At 47.0% G+C, this 22,248-nt stretch overlaps 1 protein-coding gene across 3 annotated transcripts in view; it reads right to left on the bottom strand.

Annotated features, from left to right (window-relative positions):
• Positions 1-22,248, bottom strand: part of RCHY1 (ring finger and CHY zinc finger domain containing 1) — a 73,434-nt gene that overhangs the window by 40,010 nt on the left and 11,176 nt on the right. For all 3 annotated transcript variants that reach the window (XM_085881271.1, XM_085881273.1, XM_085881274.1), the window contains exons 2-3: positions 9,801-9,920; positions 337-452 (exon numbers count right to left, since the gene is read on the bottom strand). In XM_085881271.1, coding sequence (XP_085737397.1) covers positions 337-452; positions 9,801-9,920 — 236 coding nt within the window. The remainder of the gene's footprint in view (positions 1-336; positions 453-9,800; positions 9,921-22,248) is intronic.

Below are 22,248 nucleotides of genomic sequence, written 5' to 3'. Positions count from 1 at the left end.
GGAAAGAAAAAGTGAACAACAGTTAAAGTGCTACATGCAGAAACTTGATATACAGTACTTAAGAGAAAACACGTCTCCAAACTGCAATTGTTTTCCCCTGAAGAATTTGTTAGTTTATCCACGGGTACAAACCCCCCAAAAAACTCGGCAAGATGAGCAAACATCATATTCTGCACCAATAAACAATGCACCCAGCAAATTAGCCATATTTCCATCAAAAAGTTTAGATATCAGGTGATAGTTTTTAATATATTTTAAAATTTTTAAAACCAATCATTTCCAGAAAAAAAGGCAAAAAGGGCAGTGGGTCATTTCTTGGCAGTGCAAAGAGCTTACCGACAGATTCCACAGTCAGAACAATGATACTGCTTATTGTCCGCATCAAACAGGTGGCAGATGGAGCAGTAGTATTCACCAAACACCATTCCACAATCCTTGCACACCTTAGCTGCCTAAAGGAATCACATGGAAAATAACATTGGAAAATAAGTTTGCAAAAGATGTTATCAACCCCCAAATTCCTCCGATTTTGAAGCATTATCTGGGGAAGAAAGCTTGCTGAAGCAACGTACTGCAACATTGCCAAGCATTTTTGTTTTCGAAAATTGAAAAAAAACTCGAAGATTTTGCACGATCCAATTTGAATTGAAACACAATACAGTAATGTAACTCTCGCATGTACCAAAATGCACAGGTAAATTACACACAGACGGTGTAACCAGACGTCAAATAATTTTCAAAAAAAACAGACCATTTACTACAGGCAGACCAGGAAGAAATTTGAAATTTCTTGAAGATGTTGGTGAAAACGCATTTACACTTCATGAAGGATACCATGGGATATTCAAAATCCACCAACTAAAGGCAGCAAATGTGTGTGTGTTTTATAAACATATACATATATATATATATATATATATATATATATATATATATATATATATATATATATATATACACACACACACACACACACACGACATAGCCAAAAGTATGTGGACACCTGCTCGTCCAACATCTCATTCCAAAATAATGGACATTAATATGGAGTTGGTCCCCCCTTTGCTGCGATAACAGCCTCCACTCTTCTGGGAAGACTTTCCACAAGATGTTTGAACATTGCTGCAGGGATTTGCTTCCATCCAGCCACAAGAGCATAACTGAGGTAGGGCACTGATGTTGGGTGATTCGGTATTGTTCACAGTCAGCATTCCAATTCATCCCAAAGGTGTTTGATGGGGTTGAGGTCAGGGCTCTGTGCAGTCCAGTCAAGTTCTTCCACAACGATCTCGACAAACCATTTCTGTATGGACCTCGCTTTGTGCACGGGGGGCATTGTCATCCCCAAACTGTTGACCCCTTTCCCAAACTGTTGTCACAAAGTTGGAAGCACAGAATCATCTAGAATGTCATTGTATGCTGTAACGTTAAGATTTCCCTTCAATGGAACGAAGGGGCCTCGCCCGAACCATGAAAAACAGCCTCAGACCATTATTCCTCCTCCACCAAACTTTACAGTTGGCACTATGCATTCAGGCAGGTTGCGTTCTCCTGGCATCCGCACACCCAGTTTCATCCATTGGACTGCCAGATGGTGAAGCGTGATTAATCACTCCAGAGAACATGCTTGCACTGCTTCAGAGTCCAATGGTGGTGAGCTTTACACCACTCCAGCCGACGCTTGGCATTGCGCATGGTGATCTCAGGCTTATATGCGGCTGCTCGGCCATGGAATCCCATTTCATAAAGCTCTTGATGAACAGTGTTTGTGCTGACGTTGCTTCCAGAGTCAGTTTGGAACTTGGTAGTGAGTGTTGCAACCGACGACAGACGATTGTTCCACGCTTACGCGCTTCAGCACTCAGCGATCCCGTTCTGTGAGCTTGTGTGACCTACCACTTCGCGGCTGAGCTGTTGTTGCTAAGAGACATTTCCACTTCACAATAACAGCACTTACCGTTGACCGGGGCAGCTCCAGCTGGGCAGAAATTTGATGAACTGACATGTTGGAAAGGTGGCATCCTATGACGGTGCTACGTTGAAAGTCACTGAGCTCTTTAGTATGGCCCATTCTACTACCAATGTTTGTCTATGGAGATTTCATGGCTGTGTGCTCGATTTTATACATCTATCAGCAATGGGTGTGGCTGAAATAGCCAAATCCACTCATTAGAAGGGGTGTCCACATACTTTTGGCCATGTAGTGTATGTACATACAAGTGAAGACTTGCGGTTGGGAGTATAATCAAGGGAATCCATGGTAAATTCTCCAACCTTTAATTGAACAAACAATGACTCAAAGTTTCGATTAACAACATGTGCCAGGCAACATGTATCTGTAAACCTTTCTCAAGAGTGATGAAAATTATCACAACATCCCCCTAAATACCCAAAGGTGGGGGTGGGCAAAGCTGGACAACCAATCAACACACGTATCACGTCACGAGCGCATTCTGACCATTATCAAATTTCATAACCATTAGCACATTAACGGATCAAAGAACACACTCGTGTAAACAAATTGGATTACATCAACAACCGTTCAGATAACATGAGGAAATAATCGGTCAATCTCATTGCAAGTAAACAGTAATTTTAACGGCACACGTGATTACACCTGATCGTGTTTACTTGCAATGAGGAATGATAAAGGAATGTGCAAAAAGTGTAACTTCATTGAGCGCAACACCATATTCTAGAACCTCTTTTCACAAGCCATGGCGATACAGTCCACAGGGTCCTTTTTTTCCGGCAATAACATATGCAGTTTTCCTTTTATAGTTTTGTGTGATCTGCTTTCATGACAAAATATGAATATAAATATACCATTAATTGCTGCAATAATGTATATAGTCGGCAATTGCTGAAAACGAAGAGGTACGGAGACAACACATACGGACGTTGCACAAATGGGTACAAATGACTCTCCGCGGGGCGTGTGTGTGCCTGCATGCTTGGTTACGTGTGTGCTGTGCATGTGTTTCATGGGGGCATGCACAGTTAGCATGATCTCCAAGGAGGTTGGAGGAACATGTATGGGGGAGGGAATGGCATGCAGGCAGGCCATTGCCATGTAGATAGCATGGGTTTTACTTTTAAAATGATCCCGCCAGGTTTTACATGAAACACAGCAGTTAAAAAGAAAACGTTACTGTTTGGGCATGTTTTATCACCCCAGTAATGCCCTGGTACATTGCCTTGCCTCCCCTCCCCTTATGCTGCCTCCCCCCACGCTGCCTCCCCCCACGCTGCCTCCCCTTCCCTCCCCTCACGCTACCTCCCCCTTCCCTCCCCTCACGCTGCCTTCCACTTCCCTCCCCTCTCTCCCCCATCCTCCTGCATCCCCTCCCCCACTCTCCCCCATCCTCCTGCATCCCCTCCCCCACTCTCCCCCATCCTCCTGCATCCCCTCCCCCCACTCTCCCCCATCCTCCTGCCTCCCCACTCTCCCCCATCCTCCTGCCTCCCCACTCTCCCCCATCCTCCTGCCTCCCCACTCTCCCCCATCCTCCTGCCTCCCCACTCTCCCCCATCCTCCTGCCTCCCCACTCTCCCCCATCCTCCTGCCTCCCCACTCTCCCCCATCCTCCTGCCTCCCCACTCTCCCCCATCCTCCTGCCTCCCCACTCTCCCCCATCCTCCTGCCTCCCCACTCTCCCCCATCCTCCTGCCTCCCCACTCTCCCCCATCCTCCTGCCTCCCCACTCTCTCCATCCCACAATGTATCGCAACATGTGGTGAAGCCTCACTCTCTGTCCCTTCCTTGCCCCCCTCCCCCCTCACTCTCTCCCACTTCCTAGCTTCCCTTCCATCACCCCTTCCTCGCTCCCCAACCCTTGTCTTAATATTCCCGTCAGCGAAGCAATGGGTTGTATTTGCGAGTCTCGATAATCTCGATGTGTGTATGTGGCAATGTGCGTCTCCATAACTCCAAAACTATTAAACCTAGTGGCCCAAAACTTTGCATGCATACCAAGGGAACTTCAAGGGAATGCATGAATGAAAACTGGGTATTTGGGTAAATTTAAATACCCCTTTTGAAGATAATCAACAGGTTGCTGATCATGAAAAAACGAAGGAAAAAAAAGCTTTACCAAGATGGTGGCGCACTATCTTGGTCAGATCATTGTCACCTCACAGGTGTCTTCAGTCAATATTTTGTTTCGTCCTGCTCAACAATTCCTTGACTTGGAACAGGCATCACTGGTTTCTGGATGATAAAGTGCTCAAAATTTATTTTTCCACTTTCCTCACTCATATATCATCGAATGCCTGATCTTTATACAGACGAATCGCTGTATACTTCGCTTTTGTAGATGTTATCATTTTCAAATTAGGGGGTTGGACCGATGCCATTTTCCCTACTCCTCTGCATTACATGATGCGATTTCCCCTACTTCACCGAGCTCCCAAGCTTAATCGCGCCAAAACTTTATAGGATCACATTTTTTACCACAATGCACCTTACTCGGGGTTTTAAACAGTCATTTTCTCAAAATTCGTAACTCGTAAACACACTAGCTGCCACCCGTCACCATCTCCGAGGGTAGATCCATATACTGTATACAATTATTTTGAAAAAGCCAAATTTTTTTTCAGATTTCAACCCAGATGCCTATATGATTGGTGAGCTGGTGAGCTCCACTTGTGAAATATGTTATCAAATGTGAAAATAACTGTTATTTCGGACATTACAACGATTCGTAAGATCAGCAAAGGAGTCACATAGCCTCTCAAATGCGCTAATTGCTAATTATTTAAAAAACGAATATAGTACAAACTCAACCGATACACATTGATTTGAAGGTAGTGTCACTGCTCATCTTATGACAGAACTATCAAGGGTCAAAGAGGAGTTTGTGTGGGGCTGAGTGGATGTGTGTGCTCATTCTTGCTTAAGGCCCAGTCACTCCTTGACGTTTTAGCCAGTTTATGCCGATTTTTGGAAAATTTGTCTAAAACACTGGTACACGTCGAATATGTTATGGGTAAGTTTTGATAACATTGAGAGCACACTGAAAAACACTGCCATACGTCGTTGTACGCTGGCTTTAAACGTTGTACTTTTCGGTTGTCCTCAAATTTTCCATGCTTGAAATTTTAAGACTTATGCCAGCGTATGACTCACACGTTCTGCATAACGCTGGCCATAAGTTGTAGGCACGTCACGCGTTCATTGACACACGTCGACACACGTTACTTGTGAGTTACTCATAAGTCGAAACACGTCGAGGTAATGTTTAGCGTACCCGAAACTTATTTCTAACCTATGAGTAACGTGTTGTACTCACGTCACGCGATCGGTGACACACATCGACACACGTTACTTGAAAGGTACTCATAAGTCGAAACACATCAAGGTAATGGTTAGCATCAGTGTTCCAGACTTCCTGGTTTTTTTTTTGGTTTTTTTTTTTCTTCCTTCCTTCGGTATGATGGTGATTTTGACACTTCGATTTCTAGTGCGGTTATAATATAATATAATTAATAGGCTGCCAGTCAACGATTTAAATCATAACCGCACTGTAAACTGAACACCGTCATACCGAAGAAAAAAAAAACCGGGAGTCTGGAACACTGACGCTAACCATTACCTTGATGTGTTTCGACTTATGAGTACCTTTCAAGTAACGTGTGTCGATGTGTGTCACCGATCGCATATCGTGCGTACAACTTATTCCCATCGCATGCGGAGCGTGTATCATACGGCAAGTACGTCGTAAAATTTTCAACATGTTTAAAATTACAAGACGTACTCCACTTACTACGATGTATGATAGCGTACTTTAGTGTTCTATTCACGTATACCAAACTTACCCATACCGTATTCGACGTGCGCCAGCGTTTTAGACGCATTTTTCAGAGGTCGGCATACGCTGGCAAGATCGCCAAGGTGTGACTGCGATGTTGACACTTCTATTTCTCCGGCGGTTATGATTTGAATCGTTGTGCGGCGGCCTTTTAATAACCTATGCCACGTCATTGTCGGCGATGCGTGCAGCGCGCTATGCATAAGTTAGACTATCGTTGGGCATAGGTTGTGAAGGCCGACAACAGGTTCAGCATTCATTGGTATAAGTTATCTATAACACAACGAAACGTTCTGTGTCCGTTACTAATACGTTATGCATACGACCAACTCGTTATGAATACGTCCGAATCTTAAAAAAAAAAAACATCAAAAGTTCAACGTAAGCCAGCGTTTTACATACATTTTAATACGTTGCCATTGCTGGCTAAAACGTCAAGGTGTGACTGGGCCTTTAAGGTCTTAGTAAAATAAAAACGCTTGGTCAAAGTCACAATAAAAACTATTCCTTTGTAAACATTCGATCAGTGCAACAAAATTTAAATCTGCATTTCAATAAAATGGACATTATCAAAGCTTTTCGACTTGCACTCCTCAGGTTAAAACCACAAGAAGATTAAGAAGAAGCAACAAACTCTCGTTTATGAAGTTACAATGTAATGTCCTCAACGTTGATTGGTTGAGAGAAAGAAAGGACCAGATTACTTGGTTGGTGGATAATGATTTGGCGGAGATGAATCACCAAAGTACCCGCATAAACACAATGCTAATTAACCGAGGGCTAGTTGGAGAGGGGGTGGGGGTGGTTTTCATGATGACTCAAAGTTGACTGTCGTCGAGTTGTCACACAGTCAAGCCATCAGTCAAAATAGATATAAAGTTCAGACAAATTATTTCTGTCCAAAAAGAATGGGATTGGTTGACCTGATCAATGTGGCCTCCATTGTATGGAGGCGAGCTAAACTGCGTCCTCCACTCGGGATTTTAAACCAAACGATACGATATTGCTCTGCACACTGAGGATCATTCAGTAAATGGTGACCAATTGCAGATGCACAGGGAATAGTTACCTCCACCACCGAAGGTGAAGGAAGTCATGTTTTCATCCCTTTCTGCCTGTTTGTCTGTGTGCAGGATATCTCAAAAAGTTGTGGACGGATCCGGATGAAATTTTGTGGAAAGGTTCGGTGTTTGAAAAGGACGAATTTATTCAAGTTTGGCGAAGATCCGAATCCGGATTCGGATCTGATAATTTTTAAAGTGATTCTTCACCATTGAGAGATAGGGCCAAAAATGATTCATAGCACGGTATTTCAAAAATGTATTGGGCCAGATATGTTCTTATGGATCAGGCATTGCGTGGTGGAGGTATGCGCTCGACCGAGTGCACTTCTATCTGTCGTACTGTGTACATTCTTACAAGCCCGAGTTGGTTGTCTCTGTTCGCTTGACTGATCCCATCTGATCCCCAAAGGGACGTGTTGTTCAATACGATCCCTCGATCTCAAAGATGTGCGCCCCACATACCTAGCATCACACTGGCATTGAAATGCATAAATAATCTTACTTGTATGAGAGGCGGGCAGAATATCTTTTTGGACTGATGGAAGCAACCGGTGGGTGGTGAAAAAAAAAATCACTCGTGGTTGAACAGCAGAGTAAGAATGGGACACTGTCTGTTTGATCTGGTTTTCAAACCATTGAGACACTTTGCCTTTCCAAGGTAGACGTAGGTATAGATGACATTTACCAGGTCTGATTATAGGATACTTTGGTGGGTTCAGGAATTTGTATATGTATCTAATGATGATCTGTTCTGGATACCCATTATCAAGAAGAATACTCTTGATGGTCTCAATTTCAGCATGGAGTTTATCTGTGGAGCGGATCTTTCTTGCTCAATTGACCAAGATACCAATTAATCGAATCTTGTATCTCGAGGAACTGGAAGAGTCCCACCTGGTATACTGTCCAGTAAAAGTAGACTTACGGTAGACTGTGGTTTTATAAGCGTCGGCCGATTTCTCAACTGAGGTATCCAAGAAGGGAAGTACGCCGGAGCGTTCCATCTCTAAGGTGAACTCTAGGGATGGATGGAGAGAGTTCAGGTATGCCAAGAAGACTTTACATGCTGCGTTTGACTCAAAGACAGCAAAGATGTCATCCACACACTGATATAATAGATGGAAAATGTTTGAACTCCAGGATGTAGATCTGCAAAGGCACCTTTTTCACAGTAAGCTACAAAGATGCTTGTCAAGATGGGGCAGAGAGGGGATCCCATTGCTACACCATCAATCTGATTGTACATTGAATCATTGAAACAGCCAGTTGAGTCATCATAACCAAACCCCCCCCGCCCCCCATTCAAACGAGCCCTCAGCTAATTAACATTATGTTTCCGCAGGTACTTTGGCGATTCATCTCCGCCTAATCATTATTCATGATGGTTCATTTCTGCCGACTCATTATACATGATGCTCTGTGGTTCCACCAATCAGGTAATCCCGTACTTTCTTTCTCTCAACCAATCAACGTTGAGGACATTACATTGTAACTTTATAAATGAGAGTTTGGTGCTTCTTCTTCATCTGCTTGCAGTTTTATCCCGAGGAGTGCAAGTCAAAAAGCTTTGATAATGTCTATTTTATTGAAATGCAGATCGTTTTCTAATCAAGTTGATATAAATACATGAAATGATGGCACTTTTGGCGATCAAACATTGTCCATCACATGACTCCCTTAGCAGGGGAGAGGAGTGGAGTTTGGACTGTGCCTGCACGTTCAAAGGTCGATTATCTGTCGGGAACCAAAACCGTTGCATTTAAATCTTTATTTTCTGTATTCAGAACAAAAATTAATATACAAAGGGTCATGAGTTTGCGCAAGACCACACTGAATCAAATGAGTGGTCACATGATCCTGCATCAAGGGAGGCACAAAGCGCCTCTCCCTTTATATGGAGAGGGAGAGTTTTTCATGGTCTATCTTGTCAGATGTCAGATTCATGGTCAGATGTTGTAATTCTGAGTTTCAAATAGTCTCCCTTTGATTTTTAAAACTTTTCGTCTTACAGATTGCGTTAAGCTACATTTTGTGGATCACATTTGACCCACCACTCATCTATTCACTTCACATGCAAATTATAACAAAGTAAACTGGAAGGGCACTCGACAGAGCGCATACTTCGCCACGCAATGCCTGATCAAATAGAACATATCGGGCCCAAAATATTTTTTGAAATCCCATGAAATATCGTTTTTGGCCCCATCTCTCGATGGTGAAGAATTAAAAAAATTCTCGTATCCAGATTCGGATGTTCACCAAAATCTAATGAATTTGTTGTCCTTGTCATACACCCAACCTGTCCAGCTGGTTTCATCCAAATCCATCCATACCTTTTTGAGATATCGTGCCACATATAATTTTTAGTCCTATCTATCACTGGTGAAGAATCGAGAAAAACGATTATCGGACGGCAATTTGGATTTGGATTCTCACCAAAATTTAATCAATTCTTCCTCGTCACACATTCATGTCCACCAGGTTTCGTCTGAATCCATCCACAACTTTTTGAGATATCATGACTATATATCGTTTTTAGCCCCATCTCTCAATGGTGAAGAATCACAGAAAATTCTAGTATCGAGATCCGGATCTTCACCAAAATCTAACCATCTCGTCCTTGTCACAAACCCAAACTACCCACCAAATTTCATCCAAATCCGTCCATAACTTTTTGAGATACCCTGAACAGAAACAGACAGACAGACAAACAGACAAAATAATATCAGCCATCTTCCTGTCATGGAGTTGCTATCACATATTGTACAAGCATTCATTTCTCAATTCTGAACTAAACACTCCATTTTACATCATGAGATGTTATAGCATTTTAAAATTATGTTCATAAGCTATATATTCTCCAGATTATGAATGAGAGCAAGCGCACGCGCACACACCACACAAACACAAATGTACAACTCCTGACCGGTTGCTCAGTGCCGCATTGTATACACTTGACAGTCGTCACAGAAAAACGATCCATTGTGTGCTGCTTGACATCATCATGGCAGAGGCGGCAGACGAAGAACTCACCACAACACTTTGCCTGGGGAATGATCGAGAAGTGTCAAAAAGCACTATAAAACTTTTTAGTCATTCCAAGAAAAGTACTAATTTGTTGATAAGGATTACAAATACCACATGTCACTTTTCCATATATGCAATCTTTTTGTCATCTGGTACTTTTCCATGAAGTATGAAAATTGCATAAGTCGTACCCATTCAAAGATAGATGAACTGTCCCTTACAAGTAACTATCGTCCGATTTACATTCCGTCATGTTTTTCAGGGATATTAGAACGATTTGTTTATCAAAGGTTACATGTATTTCTTACATACGATAATAAATTCATTAAATTATATTATTATCAATATGGCTTCGGAAAGCTTTATTTCACTAACCTCGCACTAGTCGTTTATTTGATAGGATATTGAATACCATGGCTTAAAAATTATACATACTTGGCATTTTTATGTATTTCAGTGAAGTGTTTGACACGCGAGATACCTGTTCTTCACTGCACGGTCCACAAGACACTGGCAGCCCCTGGTGGCCTAAAGTGCGGCCGATAATACACAAATGTGGGAAACCCCCATCATAATCCACCATAAATGCTATCAAACTGATCCAGTGATTTCAAATGAGTGTTCCAATGTGAAGTGGAAAAGTAACATCACAACATCAGTAGATGGCAGTATGCAAACAATTATGCTTGCAGCCCAGTAACCACAACAATAACAACAAAAAGAGTACGTGGAGGCAGGGCCTAATAGCAGGCATTTTTGGAATCCTGCAGGTGGTTTGGCGGCTCTAAGACTGATGTCTTATTGGCAAAAGTGCCCCCTTCTAAAAAATAGTGAAGATTACTGCACTAGATCATTCAATTTTACTTTCTAAGTTACAGCACTACGGAATAAGAGGCATTATCCAAATAAGGCTTAAAAGTTATATGGCAGAAAGAAAACACAGGAGGTACACACACTCTTCTTGCTCAAGCTTGAATCTCAGCCCAGCTATAAACTATCATCTTGGTGTTTCACAGACAGGATGATTCATCGACGTGTGTCGTCCCTCAGATGGACGTTAAAATGGACGTCCTGTCTGCCGACATTAGTTGGTGGGCGTTAAAAATCCTCCAGTGTCTTTCGCAAAGAGGAGGTGGACTATTGCCGGCACCCTTGCCAAATTCCTGCCCCAACTACTGAGTCGAGCTTCAGATGCTTGGCGAGCCGATTCGTGAAAGAATTGGGTCATAACGTACCTTTGCCAACCCCCACAAGAACGTGGAAATAATTGGGGCCGTAAAATAAAATGGCAAAAGAAAACAATTCATGTGTGTTGATTCAATTTGTTCCGATTTACAATATTGTTACGGCTGTGGAAATTCGATGAACACCATATATGCCCTTAGTTCAATTATACCGATAAGTGTGTGTTCAGTTAGATTTCCCCACCATTGTCTAAAGGGTATTATTCGTGTAGACAGGGCTGTGATCTTTGAGTTAGCCGTTATTCTTTGCTATCGTTATTTTGGACCAACCACACCACCAACCACCTTTTTTACAAGCACCCAACCACACCACCCTCACGACCACCACACAACGCCAACCACGCCACCATTACAACAACCACACCATCAATCACCTTCTCCACACCCATGCTACAACCCTCTCCACATCAAAAACCGTCTCTGCCGTGGAGAAAGAAGGAGCTTCAACACCACGCATGGGATTTTCCCTCCTGCTTTCTCACGCTTCGGGACGGGGGAAGGCCAGATTGAACCAGGGGTCAAAGGTGATGTAGGGTGGGGGCCTGTTTTGTGTGAAAAATGGGCCTGGCGCCCCACCCCCTTGGGGCCAGGGCAGCAGATTCTTCTTCCCCGCGGGCCGCGAGGGGAGGGGAGGGAGCGTTGGGAATAAAAGGGCGCGCTGGACGCAGTGTAGGGAGCTGCGTGGAGAGAACAGAGTCGAGAAGGATTGACAGACTGAGAGCTCTTTCACGATTCTGTGGGTGGTGGTGCATGGCCGTTCTTAGTTGGTGGAGGTCTCGGTCTGGGTGAAGCAGTCAGTCGGTGGAGGTGCTTGAGAGGGTCCATTGAGGGTCGCCCAACCAAGTCACCACGAGCGTGGAGATAACCTGCAGCGGTTTCTGGGAGTCCCTTCAGTCAACCAGGCTCCTTGGACATAAAGGCCTATGGGTCCAGTCTGACTCCCTTGCCTTTGAGGGGGTCTTTCTTTGTTTTTATTTGTGTGAATGTTGTGGCGCCATGTCCCACAAGTAGAACTGTGTACGTGCTTGTAAATAATAATCATAGATGGTTGTAGTGCTTTTACCTTGCTCGTGTCTTGTCCCCTTCCCCCATTCATTGCATCCCTGTTTACCTATGCATTATAAATAAATGTCCTTGTGTGAATGTTAACCCGTTCGTCGTGTCCTTTTTCCCCAATTGAACTGCTATCTTGCTCTCAGAATAATAGCGGGCTTTTTAATAGCCAATAAAAGAATCGGGTCCAGCGAGGTCTCGCGATAATACACCGCTCGGTTATCCCAGAACGGAACGAACCGCTTAAGCGGTTCGTGTCCAAGCAGACCTCGCTGAGGTTCGGTCTCTTGGTAGTCTGCCCGCGCGAATACTTAGGTATATCGATAATTCGGCGATTAACCCTGTCACGCGTAGGTAGAGTGTTGACTAGACCGTGGTGTGCGTTTGGAGCACACCCGTGACTGGTTTCCGCGCGTTGTTTCGGAAGGTCGTGACTGAATTATCCGTCCGGTGGGCGAGACGGCCGCCATTGGCTAAAGCGGCTGTTCGCACGCTGGGCGGGCGGAAGATTCGTAACAATATATTATATGTGAAATATAGCAGGGCTCTATACCTGGTCCACTTTATTTTATGTATATACATACAAATGACAGTACTTCCCCTGTTTTGCAATAGTCTGACCCCGCGATTCACAGACCCCGTGAATTTGCGGAACATTTAGTGACCTGCTTCTACATTCGTGGTTTTTCATTAATATTACGAGCAAATACAACCCGTCGCTTCGCTGATGGGGTTATTAAGAATGGGGGTTGAGTATAGAGAGGGGAGGGAGGGAGAGAGAGAAGGCAGGAGGGAGGATAAGTGAGGAAGTGGGGGGGAGGGGAGGTGGAGAGAGCAATGCCTCACCAAACGTTGCTATACCGCAGGAGGGAGGGATGTGAAGAGGGGGCGAGAGAGTGAGAGAGAGAGCGAGAGAGGAGTATGAAAAAAAAAAAAGAAGAGAGAAGGGTGAGGGGTGGAGGTAGGTTTAGTAAAAAGAATATGTTATGCTAAATGCCCAAACACACACGTAAAAACAAACATGTCAGAACAGCTGTACACACGACGACATAACAGAGTTTATAATGTAATCCACTGGCACATCTGCAAAAACTTTGATGCAAAAAAAGTTCCAGAAATATTGTGGGAACATGAACTAAAAGTAATCACTGAAAACATGAAAGTACCTCCCGCTCACATGTGACCTAATGATCCCATCGAGCGTGAACATCGAAAACAAAGCGTTGTGACCAGACATCATACTTGGGTATTAAAAAAAAAATAGAAGAAGGCTCATTGAGGTGTTAATACCAGTGATTTTGGAGTAAACGATGCCGAAATCAAGAAAATGACGAAACACCAAGACCTCAAGAATGAAGTGACAAGATCCTGGAAGGTGAAGAATGCCAAAGTTGTTTCAGTGATAGCTGGACGTACAAGAATGATGACAAAGAACCTCACAGAGATATTGAACATCGGGGAAATACCCCTGGGCACTCATCTGGTAGTGGCTGGATAAGATAAAGCAGCCAACCACTGGTCGGCGTGGATGTACCACAAAATATATAATGGAGAAGAAAGTAAATACCTATGGATATATTTTTTAATGCCATGAACAAACCTTGGTACATCAAGGGTGATAAAGGCTGTGGTCAAGTTTCATGGAAATTGTGTGTGTGGTTTCAGAAAAGAAAGCAAATACATCTTTTGGGGGGGGAACCCCCCCCCCCCCCCGTAGAACCCCTTAGACTCCACATTTTTTGAATGTCATGAACAAACTTTGGAACATCACGGGTACTAAAGATGGTGGTCAAGTTTCATCGGACATGTATGTATAGTTTTGGAGAAGAAAGCAAATACTTATTTTGGGGGGCAACCCCCCATAAATCCCCTGAGAGCCAGATTTTTCTCATGTCATGAACATACTTCTGTACATCATGGGTGATGAAGGTTGTCATGAAGTTTCATCGGAATTGTGTGTATCGTTTTAGAAGAAAAGCAAATACCTCTTTGGGGAGGCAACCAACCCCCCCCCCCATCCCCAACACCATGTAAACTCCCTCTGTAGACCCCTCCAGACCACGGTTTTTGGTTGTTGTTTTTAATGCCATCACGGGTGATGGAGGTTGTGGTCAAATTTCATTGAAATCGTACGTCGTATAGTTTTTGAGAAGAAGTTGCAAGTATTTGTGGATGGATGGACGGATGGCGCACCATCCCGTAAGGTCCCTGGAACTACTTTACAGGTGATCAAAAAACCATCCCTGGGAATATTATAACAAACAAACTACAGTTGGAAGCTGACTGCGGCTCAGCGACGATTCTGAAGAGAGCCCTCGGCACAAAACTTTGAAAACAAAACTTCACAGCTTGATCCATGAATCGTGACCCCTGACCGACATGAAAGTGGATGCTTTGACCCTGCCCTGGGAAAACTCTATTCCATGTTCTGAAATCCACAAATGTAGATACCAATCAACGAGAGACGCACGCACGCACACACGATATTGGAAATTATTTGGGAATCGGCAGGTTGGAGTCAGTTAGATTACCAACTACAGTACCTCCGATATACAACCCTGAAACCTTGAGGAGCTTTCACCAAAAAATGACGTCACACTTATATAGACGTTTCAGAGAGATGTTCACGAACATTATTCTTTATAAACAGCTGTGTGTGATGGGTGGAAAAAAAATTGGCTCGGTAATTTAGAAAACACGTCAATACAGCCAACAGATCAGAAATCGGCTAAAGAACCTCCATAAGATAGAGGATGAAACTTTGCCACCACAGCACCCGTAACAGGCATGGGATGTCCACACACCCTCGGAGAGTCCATTCAGATCCAAATCTACCCATATGTACCACGTCCGCGTGTGCTGTATTTTCATCCAATTTTCATCCATCCATCCAAAAACATCCAATTTTCACTCTTACACTTCCTTGGAGTTTTATTAGTATGCATGCAAAGTTTCAGGCTCCTCGGTTTTATACTTTTGGAATTATGGAGGAGACACCCTAACACACACAGCCTTTTATTGGTATATATATATATATATATATATATATATATATATATATATATATATATATATATATATATATATATATATATATATATATATATATATATATATATATATATATATATATTGTTGTGGTTACCATATTCGCAAACCACCATTCAGGTCCCTTAGGTGAGATATCTCGGTAAGTATATGTGTAGTTAGGCCCAAACCCGTTGTCTAGTGGGAATATACGTCATTCATGCGTGCTGCGACTCTTCAGGATAGCCGTTTTTCTTTTACTATCTTTATTTTGGACCAACCGCCATTGTTACCACCGCCAACCGCGTCTCAACAGTCGTCACAACATCAACCACCCACCACAACGCCGCTTCACCACAACAGCCACGACCTTTCCCGTCACACCTCGCAACCGTCGCATCGCCACCGTTCTTGCGCCGCTTGTGGGTACCGGTATTGGACTCGTGCAGGGCGCGCGCCGAACAGCGTGTACAAAACCACGGATTTTCCGCTCCAAAAACGGATCAAAAACGACTCACGCCCACTTTTGTTCCGTCCAATCGGTGAGCGAGGGGCGATTTGGCCCCGCCTCCAGGGCGTTGGAGGGCGGTCGCTATATGCAAATTCATGGATCAAAATGCATTCACGCCCACTTTTTCTCGGGCCAATGGGGAGCGAGGTGAAAGGTCGAAGGCAGGGGGTCAAAGGCGAAGCCACGGGGCTTATATAAGCGGCTGCGTTCGTCAGAAAAGGGTTGGTCGTCGTCGTCGTGTGCGTTGGAGTTGAGTGCAGTTGGGAAGTTCGCAGGAGGAAGAGTTGGGAGTTGGAGTCGGAGTCGGAGCGAAGAGGACGGAGCTGTGGAGAGGCGGCGGCGGAGAAGGCAGACGAGGGGGTGCTCGCGTCGGTGCCGGGAGCTGCACACCAGGGAGGCCGACGGCGCGACCTGGTCGAGGTGGAGACGCTCGTCGCGGGACTCGAGACAGAGTAAAAATCCTCCTTTCCCCGAGCATCAGCAACCCCCTCCTGTTTCCCCCCGCGCTGAGATAGTGCGACCAAGGGGGCCCCTTTTCCCACCCCCTACCAGACACTGTCCGCGAGGCCCGCGGAGTTGAGGCACCATCGCCGCTCCGCGTCTCATCACCAGACGGGTAGGCCCGACCCGGTCTCGGCCTCAGGCCCGCCTCATCCTTGAGGGTGTTCTTTTTCTTGGTTTTGGGTATGTGTTGTCGGCGCCGTCTGTGAAGTAGAATTGTATAAGTGTTGCCGTGTGCTCGGTAGTCGGATAGCTCTGCATTGTGTCTTCGCTTTTACATTTGCTTTTTGTGTAAAATTGCATTGTGTTTCTTTTCCTTCTATGTGCTTTTGGTGGAATTGTATATGTGTGCTTTCCGTTCATCGCGAATAAATGTGCTTTATGTTGAACTGCTTTCCCGCTTCGCTTCGTCATTTCTCTCATTGAATCCTCATCTTGCTTCACGTAAAGGGTTGGTAGTGGGCTGAATACGCCCGATAATTAATCGAACCGTCGAGGTCGACGAATAACACCGCTCGGTTATCCCGATAGTACGGAACGGGTCGCTTAAGTGGCCCGTGTCCGAAGTCGACCTGCGGCGAGGTGCGATCGCCCGGTCTACCCTCCGTGTGGGTACTTAGGTCGGTCGAATTTGGCGAGCAACCCTATCCCACGCGGGGCCGATTGGCTCGATCGCGGTGAGACCGAAAGGTCCACCCGTGACTGGTTCCCGGCGTTAGTCCGAGAGGGTCACGACTGGATTGTCCGTCCGGTGGGCGACGTGCCGCGATTCGAGTTACGTGGCCGTCAGCACGCCGGCGGGCGCGAATCCGTAACACTGGTGTCAGGTCGTGCGATACAAATCCATCGCCCTCCTCGCGGCACTGGTAACGGAGAACGGGAAAACGGGCTGTCCTGTCTCCAATTAAATTCACGGGAATCGGTCCAGGGGTGAGAGAAGCGACCCCCGATTCCCTCCAAATTACGAGCGATTCAAATTAACCCTTTAAGAGAAGCAAGGCGTCTCAAGGCGAGCGGGAGCCGGGGGTATTAGAAATGGATGTAGAATGTGTAGAATCCATGGCTCAGGATGAAACCCCCGTGCAGGAAATGTTGGTTGTACAGGAAAACGAACTCGCCCAACTGAACCCAGAGCCCGAAATGGGTGCGGCAGCGGCCGCGGTGTATGACACCTCCCCCCCCCTCTCCACCAAAACCCTTCCCCAACCCTTGCCGAAACGGCTCAGCTGAGCTCACCCGACATGGCCCAGCTATTCGCCATGCTGGCGGAAATGACAGCGAAGATAAATGCGAACATGAACGAAAAGATGGATGCGAATACACAAAAATTGGATGCGAATACACAACAAATGAACGGAATGGAAACAAACATGAAGGAAGAAATGAAAGAGCTGCGGGGTGAGACGCAGAACATGGGCCGATGCCTGCAGGCGGGCATGAAGGCCGTGACCAGGGAACTGGGAATGGCGACTCCACGTGTGGGAGCAAACGAGCTGGCAGGGGGTGCAACGGCTGACAGGCCCGCGGTGGAGGCGGGTAAAAAAATAATTCGGGGGGCGTGTTGGGCGAGGGTCGTGACAGAAGAATCGACGATGACCGTAAGGGAAAAATTAAATGGGGAGACCAAAACGTGTGAGACGAGACACGAGGTGACGACAACGGAAATAATAGTTGAGACAAGGGAGGTAAAGGGTGAAGAGTTGGCAGAGACACGGGAGACAGAAAAAATAGAGGGAAGACAACACGATGAAGACGGGGTAAGTGACGCGCACACACACACGGAGGTAGTGGAGGATAATAAGGGTGAGCTGGCGGACTGGATAGAGACCCAGTGCGAGCACCTGGATGGCCTCCTCCAGGAACGAGGGGAAGGAGTATGCCCCCTTGAGGCGAGTCACGACCAGGTGAGTTCGGTCGTGCTTTGCGAGGTTGGGGGGAGGAGTGCTGTGAACGGGTGCACGGAGAGCTTGGGGGGTATAGAGGCCCCGGAGACCCTTGTGGGGACACGAATCCCCAGTGTAGTTGTCCCTGTGTGTGTGGTGCAAGGTGTGAGTGCGTCCCCGTGTGTGGAAGCGACCCCGTGTGTGAGTGGTGTGGTGGCGATGGTGCCGGAGTGCGTGCTTCCCAGCACGCCGTGTGTGGAAGAGGCCGTGTGTGTGGATGAGGCACCGCGGGTGAGTGCCCCCGCATGTGTGAGTGAGGCCGTGTGTGTGGATGAAACGGCCAGTGTGGATGGAACACCACGGTTGAGTGCCCCCGCGTGTGTGAGTGAGGCACGGTGTGTGGATGAGGAACCGCGAGTGAATGGAGCACCACGTGTGAGTGGTATGGTTTATGCAAGGGAGACCGTGTGTGTGAGAGAGCGGTATGTGAGGGAGATGTCGGTTGGCATGCGGGAGCACGCAGCCGCGTCTCCCGGTGTGAATGTAATGGAATGGAGTGTGAGCGTCGTAACACGCAGGTGTGCGTGGGTCGAATGGCGACGACGGCGACATGTAAGGAAAGAAAGCCGAGTAGCGGCTGTAGTTGTTTCGGGGACCGTGCCGGGTTCACCCAGCAGTGAGCACGAGGTCCGTGCTGTGCAACGCACGAGACCGCCACGTGCTCGCTTGCGAGAGTGAAGTCCCGGTCCGGAAACGCACGCGGTGGATTTGCCGATCCCGCGGACGGACAAAGTTTAGGCAGGGAAATGGATTTGGACCGGACGGGTTCTCCACGCGATCGTGTGTGTTAAGCTCCAACAGGCAAAGCACATGTGTTCGCGTGGGGAACCCCTCGAGACGTGGGGCTTGTGTTTTTTTATGCGCACGGTGACGCCATGGCTGCACGTGGGGTTGGAATCCGGCAGGAGGGGTATCCCTGCCGGATGGCACCGTCCAAGGAGGGACGAGGAACACGTGCAGCTGCATGACGTCACGGGCAGGTGTAAAGTGCGCGAGCTCTGAGTTGCCGTGCAGGTGCTGCGCATGAAAAAAAAAACAAGCCTCACTTTCGGGTGCACAGGATTCCTGGGCAAGGGGTGGAAGACCCCCTTGGCCGGGGCACAGGATGGAAACTAGTTAGGGGGAAGGGTTAGCTTAGTTAGACCGACTTCATGGGGCAGGGGTAAGTCCTCATGGAGTCCGTGGAATGGATTAGTTAGAGGGATTGTAGCCAGATTTAGGTTGGGAAAGTTATTTTAGAGATTTGGAGACATGGACAGACTTGTGAATGTGTAGAGGGGACGTAGTTTAGCTATGTAGTGTTAAAAGGAACGTGCTGTAGTTTAAGGGATGACGTGGGAGCACGAGTTAGTTAGGGGATGTAGTTAGGAGGATGGCAGAGTTCAGCGGTGTGTGTGTTGAAGAGTTGTGAGGTGAGTACATGATGAGTGAGTGAGGCCAGCGGGTCTGTGTGTATGGAGCGAATGGGGAATGCATGGTGCGATGAGTGATTGGGGGGAGGAGTGACTCCCGCCCAAGGGACCCCGGGGTCAGAGTAAAGTGAGTTAGCTGGGTTAGTCAAATTGAAAAATGGAGGTCGTTTTGCTGTTGGTGGGAATGTAGGCTCGAAACCCATTTGGAGGGGTGCAGGAGCCCTGTTGACGGGCTTGGGAGCGTGGCTGCGAAAGGTGAGTATCGCTGAGTGGGTACCCCGGGCACCAGGCTAGTCGGCCGTGGTAGGCCAAGGGCCCATGGGGGGCCGGGATAGCGTAGTGGGCACGGGTGCGCCTGCTTGGTGCGGGGGCCCGGGGCGCCATTAGCCGCGTGGGCAGTGTTGTGGGCATGGGTGACCCTCGGAAAGGGGCCCGGGAAGCCAGCCTGCCACGTGTGCGTTTCAGGGGAGGTGCCATGGGGGCACTCCCCGGTGTTAGGGAGCTGGTAGGCTCGGAGGCAGTGTAGTGCCCGGGGGTGCCATAGCGGGAGATTCGGCAGAGGGTCGTGCCTGCCAAAGGGAGCCACGTGTCCCAGCCATGAGACCGTGTGAGGGCACGGAGAGAAAATTGGGGGGCGAGGCCCGAAATTGTAAGGACACCAACACAGGCGACGGGAATCTGGGTTGTTAGAACCAATAGTTTAAGCGAGAGGCGCTTGTTGAAAGCCCCGGGGTAGTTTAACAGTTAAATGGTTAGGGTAGATTAGGAGATGTACCCCTCCGCACCATCCATCCCCTCGCTGTCGTTGTGGGCCGCTGGACCCACTTGGTGTTAAGATCGCCGAACTCTGGGGAGGCCATTCTGATGCTTCGTTGGGCCTCAACACAGGACGTTAGCTCTCCCTTATTCCCCTCCGGGAAGGGAACGTAGGGGTTGGGAGTAGGCTAGGTGACAGGATAGGTTAGCCGAACAAAGACGATAAAGGGGGTTAGGGGACGATTTATAGTGGGGAAGTAAAAAAATAATAATAATAATAATAATAACAAAAAAATAAGTTGGGGCTAAATTGGGGTTTGACAAATTAAGGGAGTGGGTATGTACAGTGACAGGCAAAGGCGATAGGTTGGAAGGGAGACAGGTAGGTAGGTCCGAGCCCGCCTTCCAAGTGGCCAGCACCACCGCACTCCCTCCACCAACCTCCACTGAACGGCAAAGGCTGGCCAGCTTCATCTGCTGGCTGAGTTGCTGCAAGGCAGAGGCCGGCCCACTTCATCGGCAGCTGTTGTGTTGCTGCAAGGCCTGTGCCGGCCAGATCGTCTGCAGCTGTGGTACTTCAAGGCCTGTGCCGGCCAGTTCATCTGCCGGCTGTGTTTGCCTGCGGCGGCCTTCTTCTGCGGGCTGTGTTTGCCTGCTGCCTTTGCCATGCCATGCCCACTGCCCACGTTCACCAGCCCCGTTCAATTTTGCTTTGCCCCCCCCCCCCTGTTCATTTCCATGTGCGCCAGGATCCGCAAGGCAAGAGTTTGCAAGCTGCGAGAACTGCCCTGTTGGCAGCTACAACACGGGTCTGCATTTGTGCAGCCCATGCACCGTTGTGGTTCACTGAGTTCAATTCAAACCATTCATCTATCCATTCGTTGTGTTCATTGCGTGTGCCACTTGAGCTGGCACGGAGACTGCGTTTGTGCAGCCCATGCACCGTTGTGGTTCACTGCGTTCAGTTCAAAAGGGAAGGCCTTGGACTGCGTGTGAGCAGCCAGCCACGTTCCCTGTCACCTGCATTGTTTTGAGCCAGAGACTGCATGTGGGCAGCCTGGCTCCCTGCTAACTGCTTTCTTTTGCAGAGTTCAGTGATCCTGGGCCATGGTTTAGTGTAAAATTTGTAAGTTAAGGTTAAGATGTACTGTAAATATGAGTGCGCCCCCGGCATGTCTGTCCTAGCGCCGGCAATTTTATTTAAGTCGTCCGTGTGAGTGAGTTTGTTTAGGTAGTTACGCAGCCCTCAGGTTATTTATTTTGGGGACACGAATACCATGAATGTCGCACTCAGGGATCGTAGGTAAAATGTACTAGGGGAAAACTACACATGATGGCACACGAAAATTTGACGACTCGGGACGAGTCTGTAAAAAGGGGAGGGGGTAGTGTTGTGGTTACCAAATTCGCAAACCACCATTCAGGTCCCTTAGGTGAGATATCTCGGTAAGTATTTTTTTTTTTTTTTTTTTTTTTTTTTTTTTTTTGTATACCTTGGTCGAGGCTCGTATGAGAGCTAACACACAACTCACAGCAAGGAGGCATGAGACAAGAGGGGTGGGAGTGGAAGGGACAAAACATTGGGGAACAGACACAGGTGAACTGTGGAAGGGAGAGGGATGGGGATGGGACGGGGAACATGGCGAGGAGAAGATGGACATTACAGGGACTTTCAGGAAGGAAAGCAGAAGAATTGAAGGAAGTGGTCGTGGGTGGATTATCGAGGGTAGAAAAGATCGAGGATTTGGATGGGGGAAGATAAGAGGTGGTGGTGAACAGCTGTTTTGAAAGCCTGGAGGGAAGAATGGGAAAGAATAGAGTGAGGAAGTTTATTCCAAAGGCGGGAAAAAAGAGGAATGAAAGAGTGAAGATGAGCAGTGATTCGTGATTTTGGTAGTTT

Source organism: Eptatretus burgeri, chromosome 5 (assembly GCF_056783735.1).
Source record: "Eptatretus burgeri isolate ZD-2024b chromosome 5, Ebu_testis_v1, whole genome shotgun sequence".
NCBI classification, from domain to species: Eukaryota; Metazoa; Chordata; class Myxini; order Myxiniformes; family Myxinidae; genus Eptatretus; species Eptatretus burgeri.
The sequence above is the reverse complement of the archived record's forward strand: the minus strand, read 5'-3'. Positions and strand labels throughout refer to the sequence as shown.